The sequence below is a fragment of the Rhinichthys klamathensis genome, unplaced genomic scaffold (genome assembly GCF_029890125.1).
Source record: "Rhinichthys klamathensis goyatoka isolate OS25496 unplaced genomic scaffold, OSU_Roscu_1.1 h1tg000169l_1, whole genome shotgun sequence".
Taxonomy (NCBI): Eukaryota; Metazoa; Chordata; class Actinopteri; order Cypriniformes; family Leuciscidae; genus Rhinichthys; species Rhinichthys klamathensis.
This window is the reverse complement of record NW_026606700.1, coordinates 560,391-582,751: the sequence shown is the minus strand read 5'-3', so window position 1 is coordinate 582,751 and position 22,361 is coordinate 560,391. Positions and strand designations below refer to the sequence as shown.

The window sequence follows — 22,361 nt, the reverse complement described above, 5'->3', positions numbered from 1 at the left end:
TTCATCTGGAAAGGAACGACAGAAACACTGGTTTATATATGTTCTTTAAACTGCTGATTTTAAGTAGTGTATAAATGAACATAGATCAGAGTTTGTGGAACAATAGCATAGAAACCTGTTATATGGCTCCTAATCTTGTAATCGGATCTAGTCAAATGTGAAGGAGGTGATAAAATGGTTCTAATCATGTGTTAGAGCTGTGGCCTAGCAATTACATGTTGGTCTGTGGTGCTAATGTGGGAAATGCAGGTTAGAATCAGGTCTGTGTTGTGACCTGATCCCAATTGCCTTCTTTCTTGCCCTTCAGGAATATTTAGAAGTGGATTTAAATGAAGGAGTTTGGATGAATGACACCAACTTTAGGTTTTAGGTAGCAATAGTATTTTAAATACCCAATCTATATTATTAGACCAGTTAAGATCAATGTAGTGAGGTATGTATAGCATGTATTGTGACAGAACTGGTTTACTATCCTGCATACGCGGCGGCCATTATTTGGATCAGACAGTGTAATTGATGTGGGAAAAGTTGAAGAGCAGCTATGAGTTTGTGTGGGGTCAGCTGATCAGTGCTACGACGAGCCTGGGTGACGTGGCAGAGTCACAGAGGGTGTATGAGTTGCCTGAATACACACAAGCATACACCAGATTGTCACACCCCTCTAACACAGTGTGTCGTGGATCTCTGAAATTCCTCTGCCATCTGGGATGTGGTAATATCCCTAGACCTGCAGCATTCTAGGATTATGTCACCTATACAAATGTGACATAACCGAGAGGAACCTGAAAATAGTGTATAGATGCTAATAGCAGTGTTTGGGCCCTGAAATGGAATACAAGCCCAATGTAGACACCACCCTGATCACTCTGTTATGACTATAGCAACATTTTTATTTAAACATGACCGATAGACAAACAGATAGACAGACAGACAGACAAAATAGGATAACACACCGTTGACACACAGCCTGTGCCTCTTTCATTGTGTTTCCTGCAGTCAAGATGTCCTCCGGTTCGAAGGTCATCATGGCCTGCATTTCCAGTATAGTGGCATATGTAAGCGCGTGGTACATGCTTTCTTTATTCCTTTCAAAGAACACAAAGGAAGAAGCTGCATTAGATCTATATATAGAACAATGGAAAGGGTGGTGTGACTAGGTGACAGTAAAAGAAAATTCACCTCTGAAACACTCAATATCATCATCAATAACAGGAATGAGACATGGAAATGGGGGAAGGCGTTTGTGTATCCTGACCATTCTTAACAACATAATACTAATACTTATGACAATATGAACTTACAGAGAAATACTAGCCGTCAAAACAAAAGGATGCAGTATTCTGTTTATTTAACAATTTAATTATTTCTGTCATTTAATTCAAAAAGGTCAAAATAGCGCTTTAATTAATTGCAACTTTTGGTATATCTAAATTCTAGGCAGCAGTTAAACTTCATTTAGTGACTTTTTTCTACAGTGCATTTTCAGTTCTTTCAGGAACAGGATAGAATGTGACACTACTGGTCCAACATTCCTGAGTAGAGTGACGTCTGGATAAACAGGTTTACCACTATTTTTTTTGCAGAGGTGGAATTAGAATAATGTTGATGTGACAAGTACAGGATTGAAGCATTTTTAAAAAAATTTAACCAAACAATACATTTCTATACCAATATTGTAATATTTGGGGGAAGCTTTCTGATCATTTAATGACTCTGCGTACTGCAGAACATATAGATAACAATATACCATGAAGGCAATACACATAATGAATACTAAAAGAATACCTCTCCAACTTTTTATATGGCAAACTTTGTGTCATGGAACAGGATTAGACAATACTGAGATTATACTGCAAAAGCTGCAAGACCAAATAAATCCAATCACTCAAATGAACATCAGGATTTGAAATCGAGCTTGAGCTTTTGTCGTGTCTACAGTTGCTGTTTTCCTACGGAATCACAAACACTGGCCTAAACTCCTGACCAGTGTGTAATCTTTATTATCCTGTCAAAGTCAAATCAGATGTCCTGCAAAACACTGCACCAAGTCAGACTGGAGAATGAATTGGAGTTCTGTTCACATTCATTTTATGGTGGTTGGAGAGCTAGATTAAACTCCTGTTAAAGGAATAGTCCACTGTGTGAATGTAGCCAGAAAGATCATCTCTAACACTCTCAGCAGAGTTGGTTTCCAACTTTGAACCTGTACAGACATGGACTCTGATAGTTTTGCTTTTGAGTCAAACATTTCTTCATCTCTCTTTCTGCCTCCGTTTATTACTTACTTTCCCTCTTACACATGTACCTTTCATTATCTCTGTGCATGTAGAGGCCCTGCCCTGCTGGCTGGAATGGGGTGGGACGTGACTAAAACAAACCTGTTAAGTAAATCTCAAAACTGTGACTTCACTATTTGCAAGTTCAGACAGTGAGCAGCATAAGGTTTAGTGAGATCCTCTTATTGTTCAAATCAATACCTTGCTGATCAGCGTTTCTATGTTTATGCACAACCCCAAATCCAGAAAAGTTGCAATAAAATGCAATAAAATCAAGTAATGTGTTTTTTCATTCTCTTTCAACTTTATTTAACTGACTGGTAAAGTACAAAGAAAAGATTTCCAATGTTTTCACTGAACAACAAATTTGGATTTTGATCGGTGTAACACACTCCAAAAAAGTTGGGACAGAGGCATGTTTTCCACCGTGTCACATGTCACCTTTCCTTTTAATTACACTTTTTAATAGTTTATGAATTGAGGATATTAATTGTTGCAGTTTTGCAAGTGGATTTTTTGCCCAATCGCACCTGATACAAGACAGCTGCTTAACAGTCCATGTTCATCGTTAGCATGATTCTCCTTTTCATGACGGACCATACATTTCAATAGGAGACCGATTTGGACTGCAGGCAATCAACCATATCCACTCTACGGTGTAGAGTGTCTACAAACCTCTCTGTTGTAGCACATGCAGAATAAGGCCTGGCATTGTCTTGCTTCCCAGGAAAGATGTCATCTTGATGCCATTACATGTCACTGTACAATCCCAAAGTATGCCTCCACATGGTACCTTCACACACATGCAAGTCACCCATAACTTGAATATTCTATAAGAATTTCACTTTTATTTTGCCTCTGTCCCAACTTTCTTGGAGTATGTAGCAGCAATCAAAATCAAAATTTATTAACTTTATACTTTTGTCAGTTGAATAAAGTTGAAAGGGAATTAACAAATCACAGATTCTTGATTTTATTGAAAAATGTCCCAACTTTTCTGGATTCTGGATCATAGTTGTATTATGTAAGTTTGAATTGTACACATGAATGTGCCAAACTAATACCTGACAGATGACCTGAAAATGTAAAACAGAACTAATAACCAGCAGGGTCCAAAATTAGCACTTGTGAGAGTAAAATTGCCTCTGGCGAGTAAACACAAAGTTGCTTGGTAGTTGGCTAACTGTTTTAGGAACTGCAGTATTATACATGGTTTAAAGTAAATTTTATGAAGCCTCAATTATTTTAATACAATAATCATGAGCACACACACACACACACACACACACACACACACACACACACACACACACACACACACACACACACACACACACACACACACACACACACACACACACACACACACACACACACACACACACAGGTGTGGCTTAAAGGGTTTTTTTGGACCCTGAATGCAACCCCAACAAAAGTGGAGGGACCCAGGGGACAAAGATGGAAAGGTGCCAAGGATTACAAAATGGACCAAATAATTATGTAGTTTATAATACACAAAAGCACACACCCATCCACAGCTGCGAGTAGTGAAGAGGGCAGAAATGCGAGATGGTCTAAGACACAGCATACTCATGACAACAGGGTGTGGAGTGAGGAGAAGAAAAGAGCTTGAGGTGAATCTCAAGAGAGCTGAACTGATTCAGTTGGTTTTGGGTTATGTGAGATTTACCTGAGAAATACCCAATGATTGACTGGACAAAGACTCCCAAAGCGATGTACAGGAACAACTCAGCATAAATTAATAGATGCACTCAATGCATGAAACCAAATACAAAACAGGTTAAACACTTCATAAGATTCAAAATGGATTATGAACAGTGATTCAAACGGATTATGAAACTGTACAATCCAAGGTTTCTATGCCGCACACCCATACACACAAAAAGCACCTAGAAGAAATAATAGAGCCTTATTGTGTTTTGCCAAAGTCAGATGAATGATCCAAACCCAGAACCTCTCCCAGCTCCATAATCATTACAGATCACACAAAAATTATGAAACGCAGGCGGTTTTAGTTTTACCTGCTTCTAAGTCTGGTCAGAGCCTCATCAAATTCATTTCTCAGGAACAGATCCAGTGCCTCCATGCAGTCTTGAAGAGCCACTGACAGGTCAGATCTCTCCGACCTAGAACAGATACAGAAAGGAAAAGAAAGAAAAATGCTTATAAACAAATGCTACTTTTCCAAAGCCTCAGTCTGAATGCAATTAAAGTAAAATAAATAAATACATTTTGATTTTTAAGTTATAGTTAGCATTTCCGAAAAATGTAATTTTCCTGGCTAGGATTAAGTACACACAAAGAATGCCATTTGGGACAGGGCCATTGTGCTCTGAGGCAACACAACAGCTTGTGAATCAGCTCAAGGAAGTAGTGATCAGGTGTCATCTTAGACAGGAAGCTCAGGCTCCTGTCCAGGCCTTTCTGAGCATCTGCAGAAAATCTCACACTGCCCCCATAAAGCCTGTTTCGTGTGAGTGTGAAGTCACAGCCCTCTGCTGCAGAGAATCCCCCAGAGCCTCTCAATTTAGATACAAGTGCAGCGAGGCGGATGTCACCTTCAAACGCACGGAGGCACAGGTGAGTGAGTGTGTGTAGTGTCAACTGAGAAAACACTGGGAACGTGAGATTTATTTCCTCATCTATTAATTTATGCATCAAAAAAAATAATATAGTGCTTAAAGAGTAGCTATGTTTCCATCCACCTATTTTTTTGTTGTTGTGAATTTTGGGATATCACATAAAAAAATACTGGATGGAAATACCAAGATGTGCATAATTTATAATAATGCACATAAAAAAATCGTATATGCGCACAATTGAAGTGGATGCATTTTTTATCTGATAAGAAATTAAATAAATCCCTCAATGCGCAACAAAAAAACTCATGTGACTTTGCCTCAACGGAGGATGTGATTGGATAACTAGACTAACCAGTGGACAAATTTCATTGCACCGCATCTCAAATGTTGGTTTGGTCATTCTGAAGTGCCTGATCCAAAGACATTCATCAACGTGGATGGCTATAATGGCCAATCAGAACTGTCTCACATGATTGCGTTCCCAAAAACCAGGCATTCGCCTCCAAACGCAAGATGACATGACAGCGTTTATTGCATTTCGTCTGCACGCTCTGAGACGCAAGTCATTTATGATATTCAAAAAAATTAGTCACTGTGTGGCTTTCAGTTTTATTAGATATTTTATGCCAATTTCCCAGGAAGTGACAATTTTGTTCTCTTGAACACAAGGGATAGAAACGGAGCGACATTTCTATTTTGCACATACGTTAAATTCACAACTTTTGAAGGAAACATAGCTATTAGCATATATTGCAGGTAGGCTACATGTCTCTTAACTGGACATTACTGCACTTCAGACCTGCCAACTAATTTTACCCATAAATAATGTACAGTAACAACAATCAACATGATAATTTCAGACTAAATACTCAAACAGTAGTTTAATGAGGAGTAAAAATTGATTTCACATTTGATTTAAACTATCATTTGGTCATTAAGGGGCTTCATACATTCATGATGAAAATGTCTTCATTATGTTTAAAAGCATCTTTGCATCCATTTCATTTATTTTGACTTGATTTTCTCCATTAGTAATTCAATTTATAGCCCACTAAGATTTGGCACCAATAAAACTTCTTTTTTTTTCAGTGTATATTACAAACTATTACGCTCACATAAGCGCATAAATCTATAAACATTGATTTATAAATTTTAATCATTGCATGTGCTAATTAACTGCAGTTGTGGGTTTGCAGATACTCTGATAGACAAGAAGAGGGCTGAAAGCAACAGGACAATACCGTACAGCTCATAAAACAACACTGGAGTTTTGCAATTTAACAATTAAAGCAGCAGGGTTTTTTATCCTTCTCTTCATGGAAGATTAATAAATTACATAGCTACTCAATGGATCAGATTGCTGGCATTCGCACGTCATTTATTATTATAACCACTGCAGTAGCAATCATTGGTGATGCAATGAACATTTATGCCCCTTCAAAAAAGTGATTTACACCTCATTAAACATGGTTTTACATATGTTGTAATGACTATGACTTTTAAAAAATATGTTCAAATGATGTAGACTCACATGAGACGAGTTTTGTTACACAGAACAGAGTGCCTCATGTGCCATGTCGAAATCACATGACTAGTCAAATCACAGAATCATAGCTGAGTGCGACTAGCACATTTCTACAATGGAAATTACCTGAGCTGTAAACTACTTACTACACTGTGATGGCACTAAAAGAACACACACAGTCCCAAACCCTTCTATCAACTATCCTGAGACAGTGAAAAATATAATATAAAAAATATAAATCAATTTCATGCTTAAAAGAGCCCTGCATAAAAGATCTACTGGTCAAATATTTACAATGTTGTAATGATGTACATGTTATTTATATGATACACTAATGCAAAACGTATATTTCTCAGCAATCAGCATTTTTAATAAACACAATCATCGTTTATGAACGCACAAGATCAGTTCCACTGTTCCTTCAGACACATGACTAGAAAGCAAATGTCACAGAAATTATCAAGATCAAAGCCCATTGTATATCTGGATAAGGGACATATTCTTCAAATTACAGCACCATTCAAAATTAATTTCTAAATTAAGTTGAAATTTGTTATGGTCCTGACCTCGGCCTGGTAAGATTACAGTACGCATCCTAATCTAATGGAATCCAACAACCTCTTATAGTTCTTCCACCCTGAAAAATTCTGCTGAAAACAACCATTCACAGCGCATTTCTGTAAGTGGACAAATGAACTGGAAATTGAAAGTATGTAAAAAAATCTTTGCATTCCAAACGGCAGCCCACACAGAGACGCTCTTTATGCGATCCGCACGCCCAATAGCAGTGCGACTGATAGAACGAGCAACTGTCAGACCTATAGAAGGAGAGATCGGTTTGGCTGTCGGGCCTCTCCACCTCCTAACGCCTGGCAGATGACTTCAATGCTGTGTTGACTCCTGCTGCTAATGGAGCATGGCTCCCTGCTCAAACAATGTCAAACATCCACACTTCCACAGCATGAAATAATCTGTGAGTTTTAAATCAGGTGGTATACATTAAACAAATGCTGGTCGTCTTGTGGTTTAATGTAACTTAAAAGCCACAGTACTAATTCACTTTTTAAACAGGGATCTGCATTATACATCAGCACCACTGCTAGAGATAAGAATTCTACATTGGATATTTATCTGTGCATGCTCTTTTCCACTATCTTTTTTTACATTTGCATGATCTTTTCTGTAATTTAATATTCCCATAAAATGGTCTAAAAGCACTCCTAAATGTAATCTTTAGAAAAAAGATGAACATTTTTCATACTCTGCATTATAAAGATGTGATGCCTAAATTCACTTCTAAAAATGATTGATTATATATATATATATATATATCATATATTAATATACACATAAAATATAAATGTGGGTGCTGTGCAATCCCCAAAACGGATGTAAAGAGGGTCTTACACTGGAGAATGAATTTTACTGGACCAAAAAAAAAAAAGTCAAATCAACCCTGGTATTTCCTGAAGTAAAACTAAATTAAAGTTAGTAACAATCAGCTTTTTGCATTGTTACTGGACCAAAAAAGTCAAATCAACCCTTATATTTCCTGAAGAAAAACTAAATTAAAGTCTGTAACAATCAGCTTTTTGCATTTTTACTGGACCAAAAAAAGTCAAATCAACCCTTATATTTCCTGAAGTAAAACTAAATTAAAGTCAGTAACAATCAGCTTTTTGCATTTTTACTGGACCAAAAAAAGTAAAATCAACCCTTATATTTCCTGAAGTAAAACTAAATTAAAGTCTGTAACAACCAGCTTTTTGCATTTTTACTGGACCAAAAAAAAAAAAGAGTCAAATCAACCCTGGTATTTCCTGAAGTAAAACTAAATTAACGCCTGTAACAATCAGCTTTTTGCATTTTTACTGGACCAAAAAAAGTCAAATCAACCCTGATATATTTACTGAAGTAAAACTAAATTTAAGTCTCTAACAATCAGCGTTTTAAATTTATACTGGACCAAAAAAATAAAAAGTCAAATCAACCCTGATATATTTCCTAAAGTAAAACTAAATTAAAGTCAGCAACAATCAGCTTTTTGCATTTCTCACCCTCGCAAGGAGGAACAGAGTGAATTTCCTCCCTGATGCTGATATGTGATATCAGAGCAGGATGATTTGAATGAATAAAGAACTGCGCATGCTACATCGAGCCTGGCTAGCAAGAGGAAGTGGTCTGTGATTTGTTCAGTAGCTACGACAGAGGTAAAATGAACCTTTGCTCTCCGTGTACCATCTGTATAGCGCTTAAACTAATTGTGCTGACACTAAGCGATTCTCAAAAGCTGATGCCGCCTGGGGTTAATTGACTACTGATGATCATCACCGGAATGATTGGAACAAACAAGCTGACTCTAAAACACACACACATACATGCACATGCTCAGTGCTAAGAGACTAACACTCCCACAACAACCACAAAAAGCTGTGCTCTACACTTTAACAAATGACAGCTCTGAAAGCAAGGACATCCAAAACAATTACCTGTCTAATATTTCCAAACCTTCCCTGTTTTTCTGGTTATGCAACCTGTAAAAGCATTCTCATGTTAGAACCACTTAAATAGTCTCGAATCACTGCTAAAAACAAACATTCACACAATAGCACGCTGTCAGCTATGTGCCGTTCTTACCCGTTTGACAGAGATTCTGCCTCTCCTGACATTTTCATCTGGTACAGTGAGGTCGAGGAGCGCAGTAAAGCGAGAGAAGGAGGAATAAAAGGAGAGAGAAGAGTCGCAGAGTAATTCACAGTGTGTGTAAGAACAGGCCTTCGTACTGGCTCCTGTCAGCAGAGCAGCAGCTTCCCTCTGGCTACAGCACGCATACACATTAACTCACTCAAGCTGCAGAGAGGACAGCGGGAAGGAACGCAGAGCTTAATGAGATTGGGATGACTATCACACAGAGAGAATATTCTCATTGCTTCTTCCCTGCCTTCAAAACACACACACACACACACACACACACACACACACACTTAGCCTCCTCCTCTTCTCATTATAACCCTCATGCCATACACTAAACCCTGGCCTCTCATTGGTCAATGATCCAATGGAGGCGGTTCCAATTTTTTAAGAATCCACCTAGCAAATCGCTCCTAAAGTGGACATCATGCATCTGCAGTCAAGTGACAATCTGAACTCCACAGCAGTCAATAACACTCGACACAATGACAGGCCTGTAAATCAGTGCTCAACAGGGGAGATCATGAGACACAGAAGACAGCTGCAGACGGCAGAATCAGCACAAGGAAGTGACATGGCCTGTGGAGTGTTTAAGGAGAAAGGGATAGAGGAACGGTTTATATGAGTGATGGTATATACACCGTCGTTGTATGAATGAGTGAATGAATGGGTGAATGCGAGGCAATATGTTAAGCGCTTTGGTGGCCATGGGTCTGTTGAAAGCGCTATATAAATGCAGTCCATTTACCATTTACCATATAGAAAGAAAGAATGGAAGAAGAAATGCTTCTCTTTTGCATTCTCTGGAGCCACATGACAAAGCTGATTGGCTGATGGCACCACATCCTGAGCTGTGACACCAAAGGAAGCAGACAGGGAAAAAATTCAAATATGTTTAGCCACAAATGACCAACTTTGAGTTTAAAACAGCTTTTGTCCTAGGTACACTTGCACATAGTTCTCATGTAGCTTTAGATGTTTTTGCACATTGTTTTTTTTTTATCATTATCTACACCAAGAGTAGTAATGCTGGTGCGGTATGCATTATCAGCTCTTGATCAGAGTAATGGTTACTGTACTGTAACTTGCATGACTGGGTCATTACATTGAGATCATTCATTAAGAAAAAGATAATTAGCCTCCTGTTGACTGAATATCAAATGTGACAGAGCTTCATTCTCTATTGGGTTTGGCGTAGCTGATGTAGAAGCCATCTGGAGTGAACCTTTGAATAATACATGTGCAGGATGGTAGGAACCTGCCCTTTATGAGAACAATCATTAAATCTCTCTAACGAGATGTTACCTCCATAGTTTGACTATGTGACGGTCTGCAATACTGAATAGATGTTAATAAGATCTACAGTCAAGGCCTAAAAAATAATTTATTTATATTCATATGCTCTGTACCAATTATTGCTTCTCTTTATAATTAAATACACAAGCATTGCAATGCATTATGGGAAGTAACATGATAATATCATCTTACCTGTCGCACCACATAGGCTAATCTGGGTATTGCTGTTCATGTTCACTTATGCATGAACAACCAAGTTTTTTTCTAGATCGCTTTTCTTTACAAAACATGATAGCAGCAGAGCAAAGTGCAAAGTAAAGTAAAAAAGAAATGCGGAGGTAAAATCCTACCCATAATCAGTGATGACAGGGTCCAGCCCGTCTTTCTCTATGATAGGTGACCTAAAAAAAAGAAAAGAGGAAGCAATCTTATAGTTACTGCCACAAACTTCTCATATGACATTCTTTATCAGTTAACAGAGTGTGGGTGCGTAAATGTGTTTCAATCCTTAATTAATTGTTGTTAGTGTCAAACAGATCTTGTGTAAAAACACGGGTTGATTTGAATGTGTGACACACTCACTGGGATGGAGACGTGGGGCTGTCCAGTGATTTTTCAGTTTTGAATGGATCCCTAAAAGCAGATCAGGATCATAATCAGATGAAAGCATATGAATGAACAAAATCTGATATTTTATTCAATGAGCCATTATTGACTAAGTTTTCTGAACACAAACTCGGAATATATCTCGGAAAAACCCTCAAGATCATATTTCATCAGCTTTGAAGAGTTTCCTGATATGATATCCAGTACCTTAGTCATTATTTTATTAAGACAACCTTCAAAAATGTGTGCATTTTATATAAACAGCATTATATTTAATTAAACCACACTGTTAGACAGGAAATAGACTGAAATAACTTCCCACTGAACAGCTGTATACAAACAGTTTTATTTTAGAAATTCATAAAATCAATGATTATTTGAATGGTTAAATTAACATTTTTGTTTTTTAAAGAAAATGTAACATACATTTCAGTGTGACAGGAACCTCTACTCCTCTGTCATAAAGTAATAAACACAGTTAAGCATTAACACACAGAAGCAAGCAGCATATGTGAAGTCATTGATTTATTTAAATTGGGGAGGTGGAGTTATACCATGAGAGAACAGGTATCATCCAATCAGCTCGCTCCAAATCTCATCCATGTTATGACGTCAACTGCTACATTGTTGTTGACATTAGGCCTTTTGATTAACCTGAGTCTGTCCCTTATCATGTTGTTGTAGTTCACATTACTTTGGAACATACTACTAATACTTTTTAAATATTATTTAGAAAATTGTTAATATTCTATGCCTGTTTGTCCTGTAGTGACATATTTCTTGATGAGAAGCTAAACTGTATCTTATTTCATTACACTATATTCAGTCAATTTAATATGCAAAAAAATGATTTATTAATAAGCATTATATAATGTAGTAGTCTTAGTTATTGTTCTTAATTAAAGCTGCCAACAGGTGTTAAAGTTTTAATACCGGGGATCCTTCACAGTGTGGGTTGAAGTTAAACAATTATCTAAACAGTTTAAAAATATCACGAGGCTGAATCCAGCTTCTTATTCGCAGCTTCTTATTGACGCTATCCGTTCCACCTTAAATGACGCGAACTTCCGCGTTTGCTGGCTTCTTATTGACGCTCAACTTAGGGACCGTGCGGTTTTCTCTTTTTCGCGTTTTTAAAGGGATTGTGTTACTTTTGGGTCTATATTCCGAATAAAATGATAATAAAAAATGTTTAAAAGCAAATAACACTGATATATCAGCGAAAATGGACTGTACAAATATTAAAGCACATAAATATAATTAGGCTACATTATTCTTTAATTATTGTATGTCATCAGCTCAATTTAGGGACCGTGTGGTTTTTCACTTATTCACACTTATTAGAGACCCTGTTTGTATTGTTTATATTTTTCCAGAAAAGAATAATAAAGTATTTTGAAAGGTAAATAAATAATAATAACACATAAATGTCTGTTAAAATATAATTAGGCCTACATTATTCTTTAATTATTGCAAATAACATCATTTGAATGTATTCAATACATGTTTTTTTTAAATTATTATTATTATTATTACAAATTAGAATTTCACAAGGTACTGAGATTATGCTCCAGCTTGGATCCAGCCTCTTATGAAGACTTCAGATGACCCAGCACATTTGAATAGATGAAACCTACCCTTGCAAGGACTCCAGAACATCAAACATGAATGATTATACAAAATGATCTATTTATAATTGCTTTAACACATTAATTTTGCTTAGATGCATATATGATATTTGTAAATACTATAATTTGTGGTATCTTATAACTGTACTTTCTGATATCATCTCATTAAATCCTATTGTGGTTTTGTAACATAGAAACCTGCATTTTCTGTAAAGCTGCCTTGAAATTATATGTATTGTGAAAAGGGTTATACAAATGACTGTATGAATTAAATTCAATTGCATTGACTTGAAAGTGCCATTGCATGGTTACTGTACATTAGAAAGATATGGACCTAATCTGACAAAATACAGAAGAGTTATCACATTGTTGGCCTATTTGGTTTTACTGATGTTTTACCCTGTATCTGCTTGAATATAATCATGCACAATTTCACGTTTTACTGTATAAAAAGCCATTGCATTGTTGGCTCAATTGGGGGCTCTATATCTTAGCTGTATTTGATGGAATTTTTTAATTTTGCACTTTAGACAGTGCACAATAAGCCGCCTAATGCATTTTCTGCCCATTCTGCGGCGCTGTTTCTCGGCCGCCTCAGAGGGTGCGTTAAATTTGACATTGTCCCATTAGACTAGAGCTCCTACTCTGACGAAATCCACATTTTGAGCAGTTTTTACTGTAGAATTTTTTTTTAATGAATTTTTTAATTTTGCACTTTAGACAGTGCACAAAAAGCTGCCTAATGCATTTTCTGCCCATTTCGTGGCGCTGTTTCTCGGCCGCCTCAGAGGGTGCGTTAAATTTGACAAAGTCCCATTAGACTAGAGCTCCTACTCTGACGAAATCCACATTTTGAGGAGTTTTTACTGTAGAATTTTTGTTTAATTAATTTTTAAATTTAGCACTTTAGACAGTGCACAATAAGCTACCTAATGCATTTTCTGCCCATTTCGTGGCGCTGTTTCTCGGCCGCCTCAGAGGGTGCGTTAAATTTGACAAAGTCCCATTAGACTAGAGCTCCTACTCTAACGAAATCCAAATTTTGAGCAGTTTTTACTGTAGAATTTTATTTTAATGAATTTTTGAATTTTGCTTTTTACAGTGCACAATAAGCTGCCTAATGCATTTTCTGCCCATTCTGCGGCGCTGTTTCTCGGCTGCCTCAGAGGGTGCGTTAAATTTGACATTGTCCCATTAGACTAGAGCTCGAACTCTGACGAAATCCACATTTTTAGCAGTTTTTACTGTAGAATTTTTTTTTAATGAATTTTTGAATTTTGTACTTTAGACAGTGCACAATAAGCCGCCTAATGCATTTCTGCCCATTTCGTGGCGCTGTTTCTCGGCCGCCTCAGAGGGTGCGTTAAATTTGACATTGTCCCATTAGACTAGAGCTCGAACTCTGACGAAATCCACATTTTTAGCAGTTTTTACTGTAGATTTTTTTTTTAATGAATTTTTGAATTTTGTACTTTAGACAGTGCACAATAAGCCGCCTAATGCATTTCTGCCCATTTCGTGGCGCTGTTTCTCGGCCGCCTCAGAGGGTGCGTTAAATTTGACATTGTCCCATTAGACTAGAGCTCCTACTCTGACGAAATCCACATTTTGAGCAGTTTTTACTGTAGAATTTTTTTTTAATGAATTTTTGAATTTTGTACTTTAGACAGTGCACAATAAGCCGCCTAATGCATTTCTGCCCATTTCGTGGCGCTGTTTCTCGGCCGCCTCAGAGGGTGCGTTAAATTTGACATTGTCCCATTAGACTAGAGCTCGAACTCTGACGAAATCCACATTTTTAGCAGTTTTTACTGTAGATTTTTTTTTTAATGAATTTTTGAATTTTGTACTTTAGACAGTGCACAATAAGCCGCCTAATGCATTTCTGCCCATTTCGTGGCGCTGTTTCTCGGCCGCCTCAGAGGGTGCGTTAAATTTGACATTGTCCCATTAGACTAGAGCTCCTACTCTGACGAAATCCACATTTTGAGCAGTTTTTACTGTAGAATTTTTTTTTAATGAATTTTTGAATTTTGCACTTTAGACAGTGCACAATAAGCTGCCTAATGCATTTTCTGCCCATTTCGTGGCGCTGTTTCTCAGCCGCCTCAGAGGGTGCGTTAAATTTGACAAAGTCCCATTAGACTAGAGCTCCTACTCTGACGAAATCCACATTTTGAGCAGTTTTTACTGTAGAATGTTTTTTTAATGAATTTTTGAATTTTGCACTTTAGACAGTGCACAATAAGCTGCCTAATGCATTTTCTGCCCATTTCGTGGCGCTGTTTCTCGGCCGCCTCAGAGGGTGCGTTAAATTTGACAAAGTCCCATTAGACTAGAGCTCCTACTCTAACGAAATCCAAATTTTGAGCAGTTTTTACTGTAGATTTTTTTTTTAATGAATTTTTTGAAGTTTGCTTTTTACAGTGCACAATAAGCCGCCTAATACATTTTCTGCCCATTTCGTGGCGCTGTTTCTCGGCCGCCTCAGAGGGTGCGTTAAATTTGACAAAGTCCCATTAGACTAGAGCTCCTACTCTGACGAAATCCACATTTTGAGGAGTTTTTACTGTAGAATTTTTGTTTAATTAATTTTTAAATTTTGCACTTTAGACAGTGCACAATAAGCTGCCTAATACATTTTCTGCCCATTTCGTGGCGCTGTTTCTCGGCCGCCTCAGAGGGTGCGTTAAATTTGACAAAGTCCCATTAGACTAGAGCTCCTACTCTAATGAAATCCAAATTTTGAGCAGTTTTTACTGTAGAATTTTATTTTAATGAATTTTTGAATTTTGCTTTTTACAGTGCACAATAAGCTGCCTAATGCATTTTCTGCCCATTCTGCGGCGCTGTTTCTCGGCTGCCTCAGAGGGTGCGTTAAATTTGACATTGTCCCATTAGACTAAAGCTCCTACTCTGACGAAATCCACATTTTGAGCAGTTTTTACTGTAGTATTTTTTTTTAATGAATTTTTGAATTTTGCACTTAAGACAGTGCACAATAAGCCGCCTAATGCATTTCTGCCCATTTCGTGGCGCTGTTTCTCGGCCGCCTCAGAGGGTGCGTTAAATTTGACATTGTCCCATTAGACTAGAGCTCGAACTCTGACGAAATCCACATTTTTAGCAGTTTTTACTGTAGATTTTTTTTTTTATGAATTTTTGAATTTTGTACTTTAGACAGTGCACAATAAGCCGCCTAATGCATTTCTGCCCATTTCGTGGCGCTGTTTCTCGGCCGCCTCAGAGGGTGCGTTAAATTTGACATTGTCCCATTAGACTAGAGCTCCTACTCTGACGAAATCCACATTTTGAGCAGTTTTTACTGTAGAATTTTTTTTTAATGAATTTTTGAATTTTGCACTTTAGACAGTGCACAATAAGCCGCCTAATGCATTTTCTGCCCAATCTGCGGCGCTGTTTCTCGGCTGCCTCAGAGGGTGCGTTAAATTTGACATTGTCCCATTAGACTAGAGCTCCTACTCTAACGAAATCCACATTTTGAGCAGTTTTTACTGTAGAATTTTATTTTAATGAATTTTTGAAGTTTGCTTTTTACCGTGCACAATAAGCTGCCTAATGCATTTTCTGCCCAATCTGCGGCGCTGTTTCTCGGCTGCCTCAGAGGGTGCGTTAAATTTGACATTGTCCCATTAGACTAGAGCTCCTACTCTGACGAAATCCACATTTTGAGTAGTTTTTACTGTAGAATTTCTTTTTAATGAATTTTTGAATTTTGCACTTAAGACAGTGCACAATAAGCTGCCTAATGCATTTTCTGCCCATTTCGTGGCGCTGTTTCTCGGCCGCCTCAGAGGGTGCGTTAAATTTGACAAAGTCCCAATAGAGTAGAGCTACTACTCTAACGAAATCCAAATTTTGAGCAGTTTTTACTGTAGATTTTTTTTTTAATGAATTTTTGAAGTTTGCTTTTTACAGTGCACAATAAGCCGCCTAATGCATTTTCTGCCCATTCTGCGGCGCTGTTTCTCGGCCGCCTCAGAGGGTGCGTTAAATTTGACAAAGTCCCATTAGACTAGAGCTCCTACTCTGACGAAATCCACATTTTGAGCAGTTTTTACTGTAGAATGTTTTTTTAATGAATTTTTGAATTTTGTACTTTAGACAGTGCACAATAAGCCGCCTAATGCATTTCTGCCCATTTCGTGGCGCTGTTTCTCGGCCGCCTCAGAGGGTGCGTTAAATTTGACATTGTCCCATTAGACTAGAGCTCCTACTCTGACGAAATCCACATTTTGAGTAGTTTTTACTGTAGAATTTCTTTTTAATGAATTTTTGAATTTTGCACTTAAGACAGTGCACAATAAGCTGCCTAATGCATTTTCTGCCCATTTCGTGGCGCTGTTTCTCGGCCGCCTCAGAGGGTGCGTTAAATTTGACAAAGTCCCAATAGAGTAGAGCTACTACTCTAACGAAATCCAAATTTTGAGCAGTTTTTACTGTAGATTTTTTTTTTAATGAATTTTTGAAGTTTGCTTTTTACAGTGCACAATAAGCCGCCTAATGCATTTTCTGCCCATTCTGCGGCGCTGTTTCTCGGCCGCCTCAGAGGGTGCGTTAAATTTGACATTGTCCCATTAGACTAGAGCTCCTACTCTGACGAAATCCACATTTTGAGCAGTTTTTACTGTAGAATTTTTTTTTAATGAATTTTTGAATTTTGCACTTTAGACAGTGCACAATAAGCTGCCTAATGCATTTTCTGCCCATTTCGTGGCGCTGTTTCTCGGCCGCCTCAGAGGGTGCGTTAAATTTGACAAAGTCCCATTAGACTAGAGCTCCTACTCTAACGAAATCCAAATTTTGAGCAGTTTTTACTGTAGAATTTTATTTTAATGAATTTTTGAAGTTTGCTTTTTACAGTGCACAATAAGCCGCCTAATGCATTTTCTGCCCAATCTGCGGCGCTGTTTCTCGGCTGCCTCAGAGGGTGCGTTAAATTTGACATTGTCCCATTAGACTAGAGCTCCTACTCTAACGAAATCCACATTTTGAGCAGTTTTTACTGTAGAATGTTTTTTTAATGAATTTTTGAAGTTTGCTTTTTACAGTGCACAATAAGCCGCCTAATGCATTTTCTGCCCAATCTGCGGCGCTGTTTCTCGGCTGCCTCAGAGGGTGCGTTAAATTTGACAAAGTCCCATTAGACTAGAGCTCCTACTCTAACGAAATCCAAATTTTGAGCAGTTTTTACTGTAGAATTTTATTTTAATGAATTTTTGAAGTTTGCTTTTTACAGTGCACAATAAGCCGCCTAATGCATTTTCTGCCCAATCTGCGGCGCTGTTTCTCGGCTGCCTCAGAGGGTGCGTTAAATTTGACATTGTCCCATTAGACTAGAGCTCCTACTCTAACGAAATCCACATTTTGAGCAGTTTTTACTGTAGAATTTTATTTTAATGAATTTTTGAAGTTTGCTTTTTACAGTGCACAATAAGCCGCCTAATGCATTTTCTGCCCAATCTGCGGCGCTGTTTCTCGGCTGCCTCAGAGGGTGCGTTAAATTTGACATTGTCCCATTAGACTAGAGCTCCTACTCTGACGAAATCCACATTTTGAGTAGTTTTTACTGTAGAATTTCTTTTTAATGAATTTTTGAATTTTGCACTTAAGACAGTGCACAATAAGCTGCCTAATGCATTTTCTGCCCATTTCGTGGCGCTGTTTCTCGGCCGCCTCAGAGGGTGCGTTAAATTTGACAAAGTCCCAATAGAGTAGAGCTACTACTCTAACGAAATCCAAATTTTGAGCAGTTTTTACTGTAGAATTTTTTTTTGTATGAATTTTTTACCTTGACATGTTAAACATAGCTTGACTTGATACCTGTTAAAGAGAATAATCATGCTTTACACAGGTTGCAGTGAGAATACACAATCAATTATTGCTACAGGTGCAGCTTAAATAGAACATCACATGGCATGGACACATGACAAACACACCTGAGAGGAATCCACAATAATTGGGAGCACACTCATTAACCAATCAATCAATTAACATGACACATTACACAATGCACAAATACGCCTTTCTGCAGTGTGTTATGAGTTCAAAGCTTCACAAAACAATGATTCCACAGTAAAAACTGCTCCAGATTTGGATTTCAATAGGAACAGCTGTCCTATAACGGGACAATGTCCACTTTAACGCACCCTCTGAGGCGGCCGAGAAACAGCGCAGCCAAATGGGCCTAAGGCGCAATACGCCTCTTTGTGCATTGGGTTATGTAAAGTTCAAAGCTTCACAAAACAATAATTCCACAGTAAAACTGCTCAAGATTTGGATTTCATTAAGAACAGCTGTCCTATAACGGGACAATGTCCACTTTAACGCACCCTCTGAGGCGGCCGAGAAACAGCGCCACCAATTGGGCCTAAGGCGCAATACGCTCTGTGCATTGTGAAAAGTCAAGTCCAAAGCTTCATAAAACAATAATTCCACAGTAAAACTGCTCAAGATTTGGATTTCATTAAGAACAGCTGTCCTATAACGGGACAATGTCCACTTTAACGCACCCTCTGAGGCGGCCGAGAAACAGCGCCACCAATTGGGCCTAAGGCGCAATACGCTCTGTGCATTGTGAAAAATCAAGTCCAAAGCTTCATAAAACAATAATTCCACAGTAAAAAAAATCTACAGTAAAACCTGTTTAAAATGTGGATTTCGTTAGAGGAGTAGCTCTACTATAATAGGATAATGTCAAATTTAACGCACCCTCTGATGCGGCCGAGAAACAGCGCCGTGAAATGGGCAGAAAAATGTATTAGGCGGCTCATTGTGCATTGTGTAAAGTGCCAAGTTCAAAGACTCATAAAAATAATATTCTACAGTAAAAACTGGTCAAAATTTGGATTTCGTTAAAGGAGTAGCTCTGTTATAATGGGACAATGTCCAATTTAACACACCCTCTGAGGCGGCCGTGAAACAGCGCCCCGAACTGGGCAGAAAATGTATTTGGCGGCTCTTTGTGCACTGTAAAATGCAAAATTAAAAGATTCATAGAAAAAAAATTCTACAGTAAAAACTGCTCAAACTGTGGATTTCATCAGAGGAACAGCTGTCCTATAATAGGATAATGTCCAATTTAACGCAACCTCTGAGGCGGCCGAGAAACAGCGCCGCGAAATGGGCAGAAAATGTGTTAGGCTGCTTATTGTTCACTGTCTAAAGTACAAAATTCTAAACTTCATAAAAAACCAATTCTACAGTAAAAACTGCTCAAAATGTGGATTTCGTCAGAGTAGGAGCTTTAGTCTAATGGGACAATGTCAAATTTAACGCACCCTCTGAGGCGGCCGAGAAACAGCGCCACGAAATGGGCAGAAAATGCATTAGGCAGCTTATTGTGCACTGTAAAAAGCAAACTTCAAAAATTCATTAAAAAAACATTCTACAGTAAAAACTGCTCAAAATGTGGATTTCGTCAGAGTAGGAGCTCTAGTCTAATGGGACTTTGTCAAATTTAACGCACCCTCTGAGGCGGCCGAGAAACAGCGCCACGAAATGGGCAGAAAATGCATTAGGCGGCTTATTGTGCACTGTAAAAAGCAAACTTCAAAAAATTCATAAAAAAAAAAATCTACAGTAAAAACTGCTCAAAATTTGGATTTCGTTAGAGTAGGAGCTCTAGTCTAATGGGACTTTGTCAAATTTAACGCACCCTCTGAGGCGGCCGAGAAACAGCGCCACGAAATGGGCAGAAAATGCATTAGGCAGCTTATTGTGCACTGTCTAAAGTGCAAAATTCAAAAATTCATTAAAAAAACATTCTACAGTAAAAACTGCTCAAACTGTGGATTTCGTCAGAGTAGGAGCTCTAGTCTAATGGGACTTTGTCAAATTTAACGCACCCTCTGAGGCGGCCGAGAAACAGCGCCACGAAATGGGCAGAAAATGCATTAGGCAGCTTATTGTGCACTGTCTAAAGTGCAAAATTCAAAAATCCATTAAAAAAAATTCTACAGTAAAAACTGCTCAAAATGTGGATTTCGTCAGAGTAGGAGCTCTAGTCTAATGGGACAATGTCAAATTTAACGCACCCTCTGAGGCGGCCGAGAAACAGCGCCACGAAATGGGCAGAAATGCATTAGGCGGCTTATTGTGCACTGTCTAAAGTACAAAATTCAAAAATTCATTAAAAAAAAAATCTACAGTAAAAACTGCTAAAAATGTGGATTTCGTCAGAGTTCGAGCTCTAGTCTAATGGGACAATGTCAAATTTAACGCACCCTCTGAGGCGGCCGAGAAACAGCGCCACGAAATGGGCAGAAATGCATTAGGCGGCTTATTGTGCACTGTCTTAAGTGCAAAATTCAAAAATTCATTAAAAAAAAATACTACAGTAAAAACTGCTCAAAATGTGGATTTCGTCAGAGTAGGAGCTTTAGTCTAATGGGACAATGTCAAATTTAACGCACCCTCTGAGGCAGCCGAGAAACAGCGCCGCAGAATGGGCAGAAAATGCATTAGGCAGCTTATTGTGCACTGTAAAAAGCAAAATTCAAAAATTCATTAAAATAAAATTCTACAGTAAAAACTGCTCAAAATTTGGATTTCATTAGAGTAGGAGCTCTAGTCTAATGGGACTTTGTCAAATTTAACGCACCCTCTGAGGCGGCCGAGAAACAGCGCCACGAAATGGGCAGAAAATGCATTAGGCGGCTTATTGTGCACTGTAAAAAGCAAACTTCAAAAAATTCATTAAAAAAAAAATCTACAGTAAAAACTGCTCAAAATTTGGATTTCGTTAGAGTAGGAGCTCTAGTCTAATGGGACTTTGTCAAATTTAACGCACCCTCTGAGGCGGCCGAGAAACAGCGCCACGAAATGGGCAGAAAATGCATTAGGCAGCTTATTGTGCACTGTCTAAAGTGCAAAATTCAAAAATTCATTAAAAAAACATTCTACAGTAAAAACTGCTCAAACTGTGGATTTCGTCAGAGTAGGAGCTCTAGTCTAATGGGACTTTGTCAAATTTAACGCACCCTCTGAGGCGGCCGAGAAACAGCGCCACGAAATGGGCAGAAAATGCATTAGGCAGCTTATTGTGCACTGTCTAAAGTGCAAAATTCAAAAATTCATTAAAAAAAAATTCTACAGTAAAAACTGCTCAAAATGTGGATTTCGTCAGAGTAGGAGCTCTAGTCTAATGGGACAATGTCAAATTTAACGCACCCTCTGAGGCGGCCGAGAAACAGCGCCACGAAATGGGCAGAAATGCATTAGGCGGCTTATTGTGCACTGTCTAAAGTACAAAATTCAAAAATTCATAAAAAAAAAAATCTACAGTAAAAACTGCTAAAAATGTGGATTTCGTCAGAGTTCGAGCTCTAGTCTAATGGGACAATGTCAAATTTAACGCACCCTCTGAGGCGGCCGAGAAACAGCGCCACGAAATGGGCAGAAATGCATTAGGCAGGTTATTGTGCACTGTAAAAAGCAAAATTCAAAAATTCATTAAAATAAAATTCTACAGTAAAAACTGCTCAAAATTTGGATTTCATTAGAGTAGGAGCTCTAGTCTAATGGGACTTTGTCAAATTTAACGCACCCTCTGAGGCGGCCGAGAAACAGCGCCACGAAATGGGCAGAAAATGCATTAGGCAGCTTATTGTGCACTGTCTAAAGTGCAAAATTTAAAAATTAATTAAACAAAAATTCTACAGTAAAAACTCCTCAAAATGTGGATTTCGTCAGAGTAGGAGCTCTAGTCTAATGG

The 22,361-nt window shown here is 38.1% G+C and overlaps 1 protein-coding gene across 3 annotated transcripts in view; it reads right to left on the bottom strand.

The window, feature by feature from the left end:
• Positions 1–22,361, bottom strand: part of ttc39a (tetratricopeptide repeat domain 39A) — a 35,268-nt gene that overhangs the window by 8,636 nt on the left and 4,271 nt on the right. The window contains exons 2-5 of one of the 3 annotated variants that reach the window (XM_056259577.1): positions 10,974–11,024; positions 10,742–10,792; positions 4,319–4,423; positions 954–1,085 (exon numbers count right to left, since the gene is read on the bottom strand). In XM_056259577.1, coding sequence (XP_056115552.1) covers positions 954–1,085; positions 4,319–4,423; positions 10,742–10,792; positions 10,974–11,024 — 339 coding nt within the window. Of the gene's footprint in view, positions 1–953; positions 1,086–4,318; positions 4,424–8,893; positions 8,939–9,041; positions 9,341–10,741; positions 10,793–10,973; positions 11,025–22,361 lie in introns of those variants that run through there. The other 2 variants (XM_056259578.1, XM_056259579.1) reach the window with 2 other exon arrangements.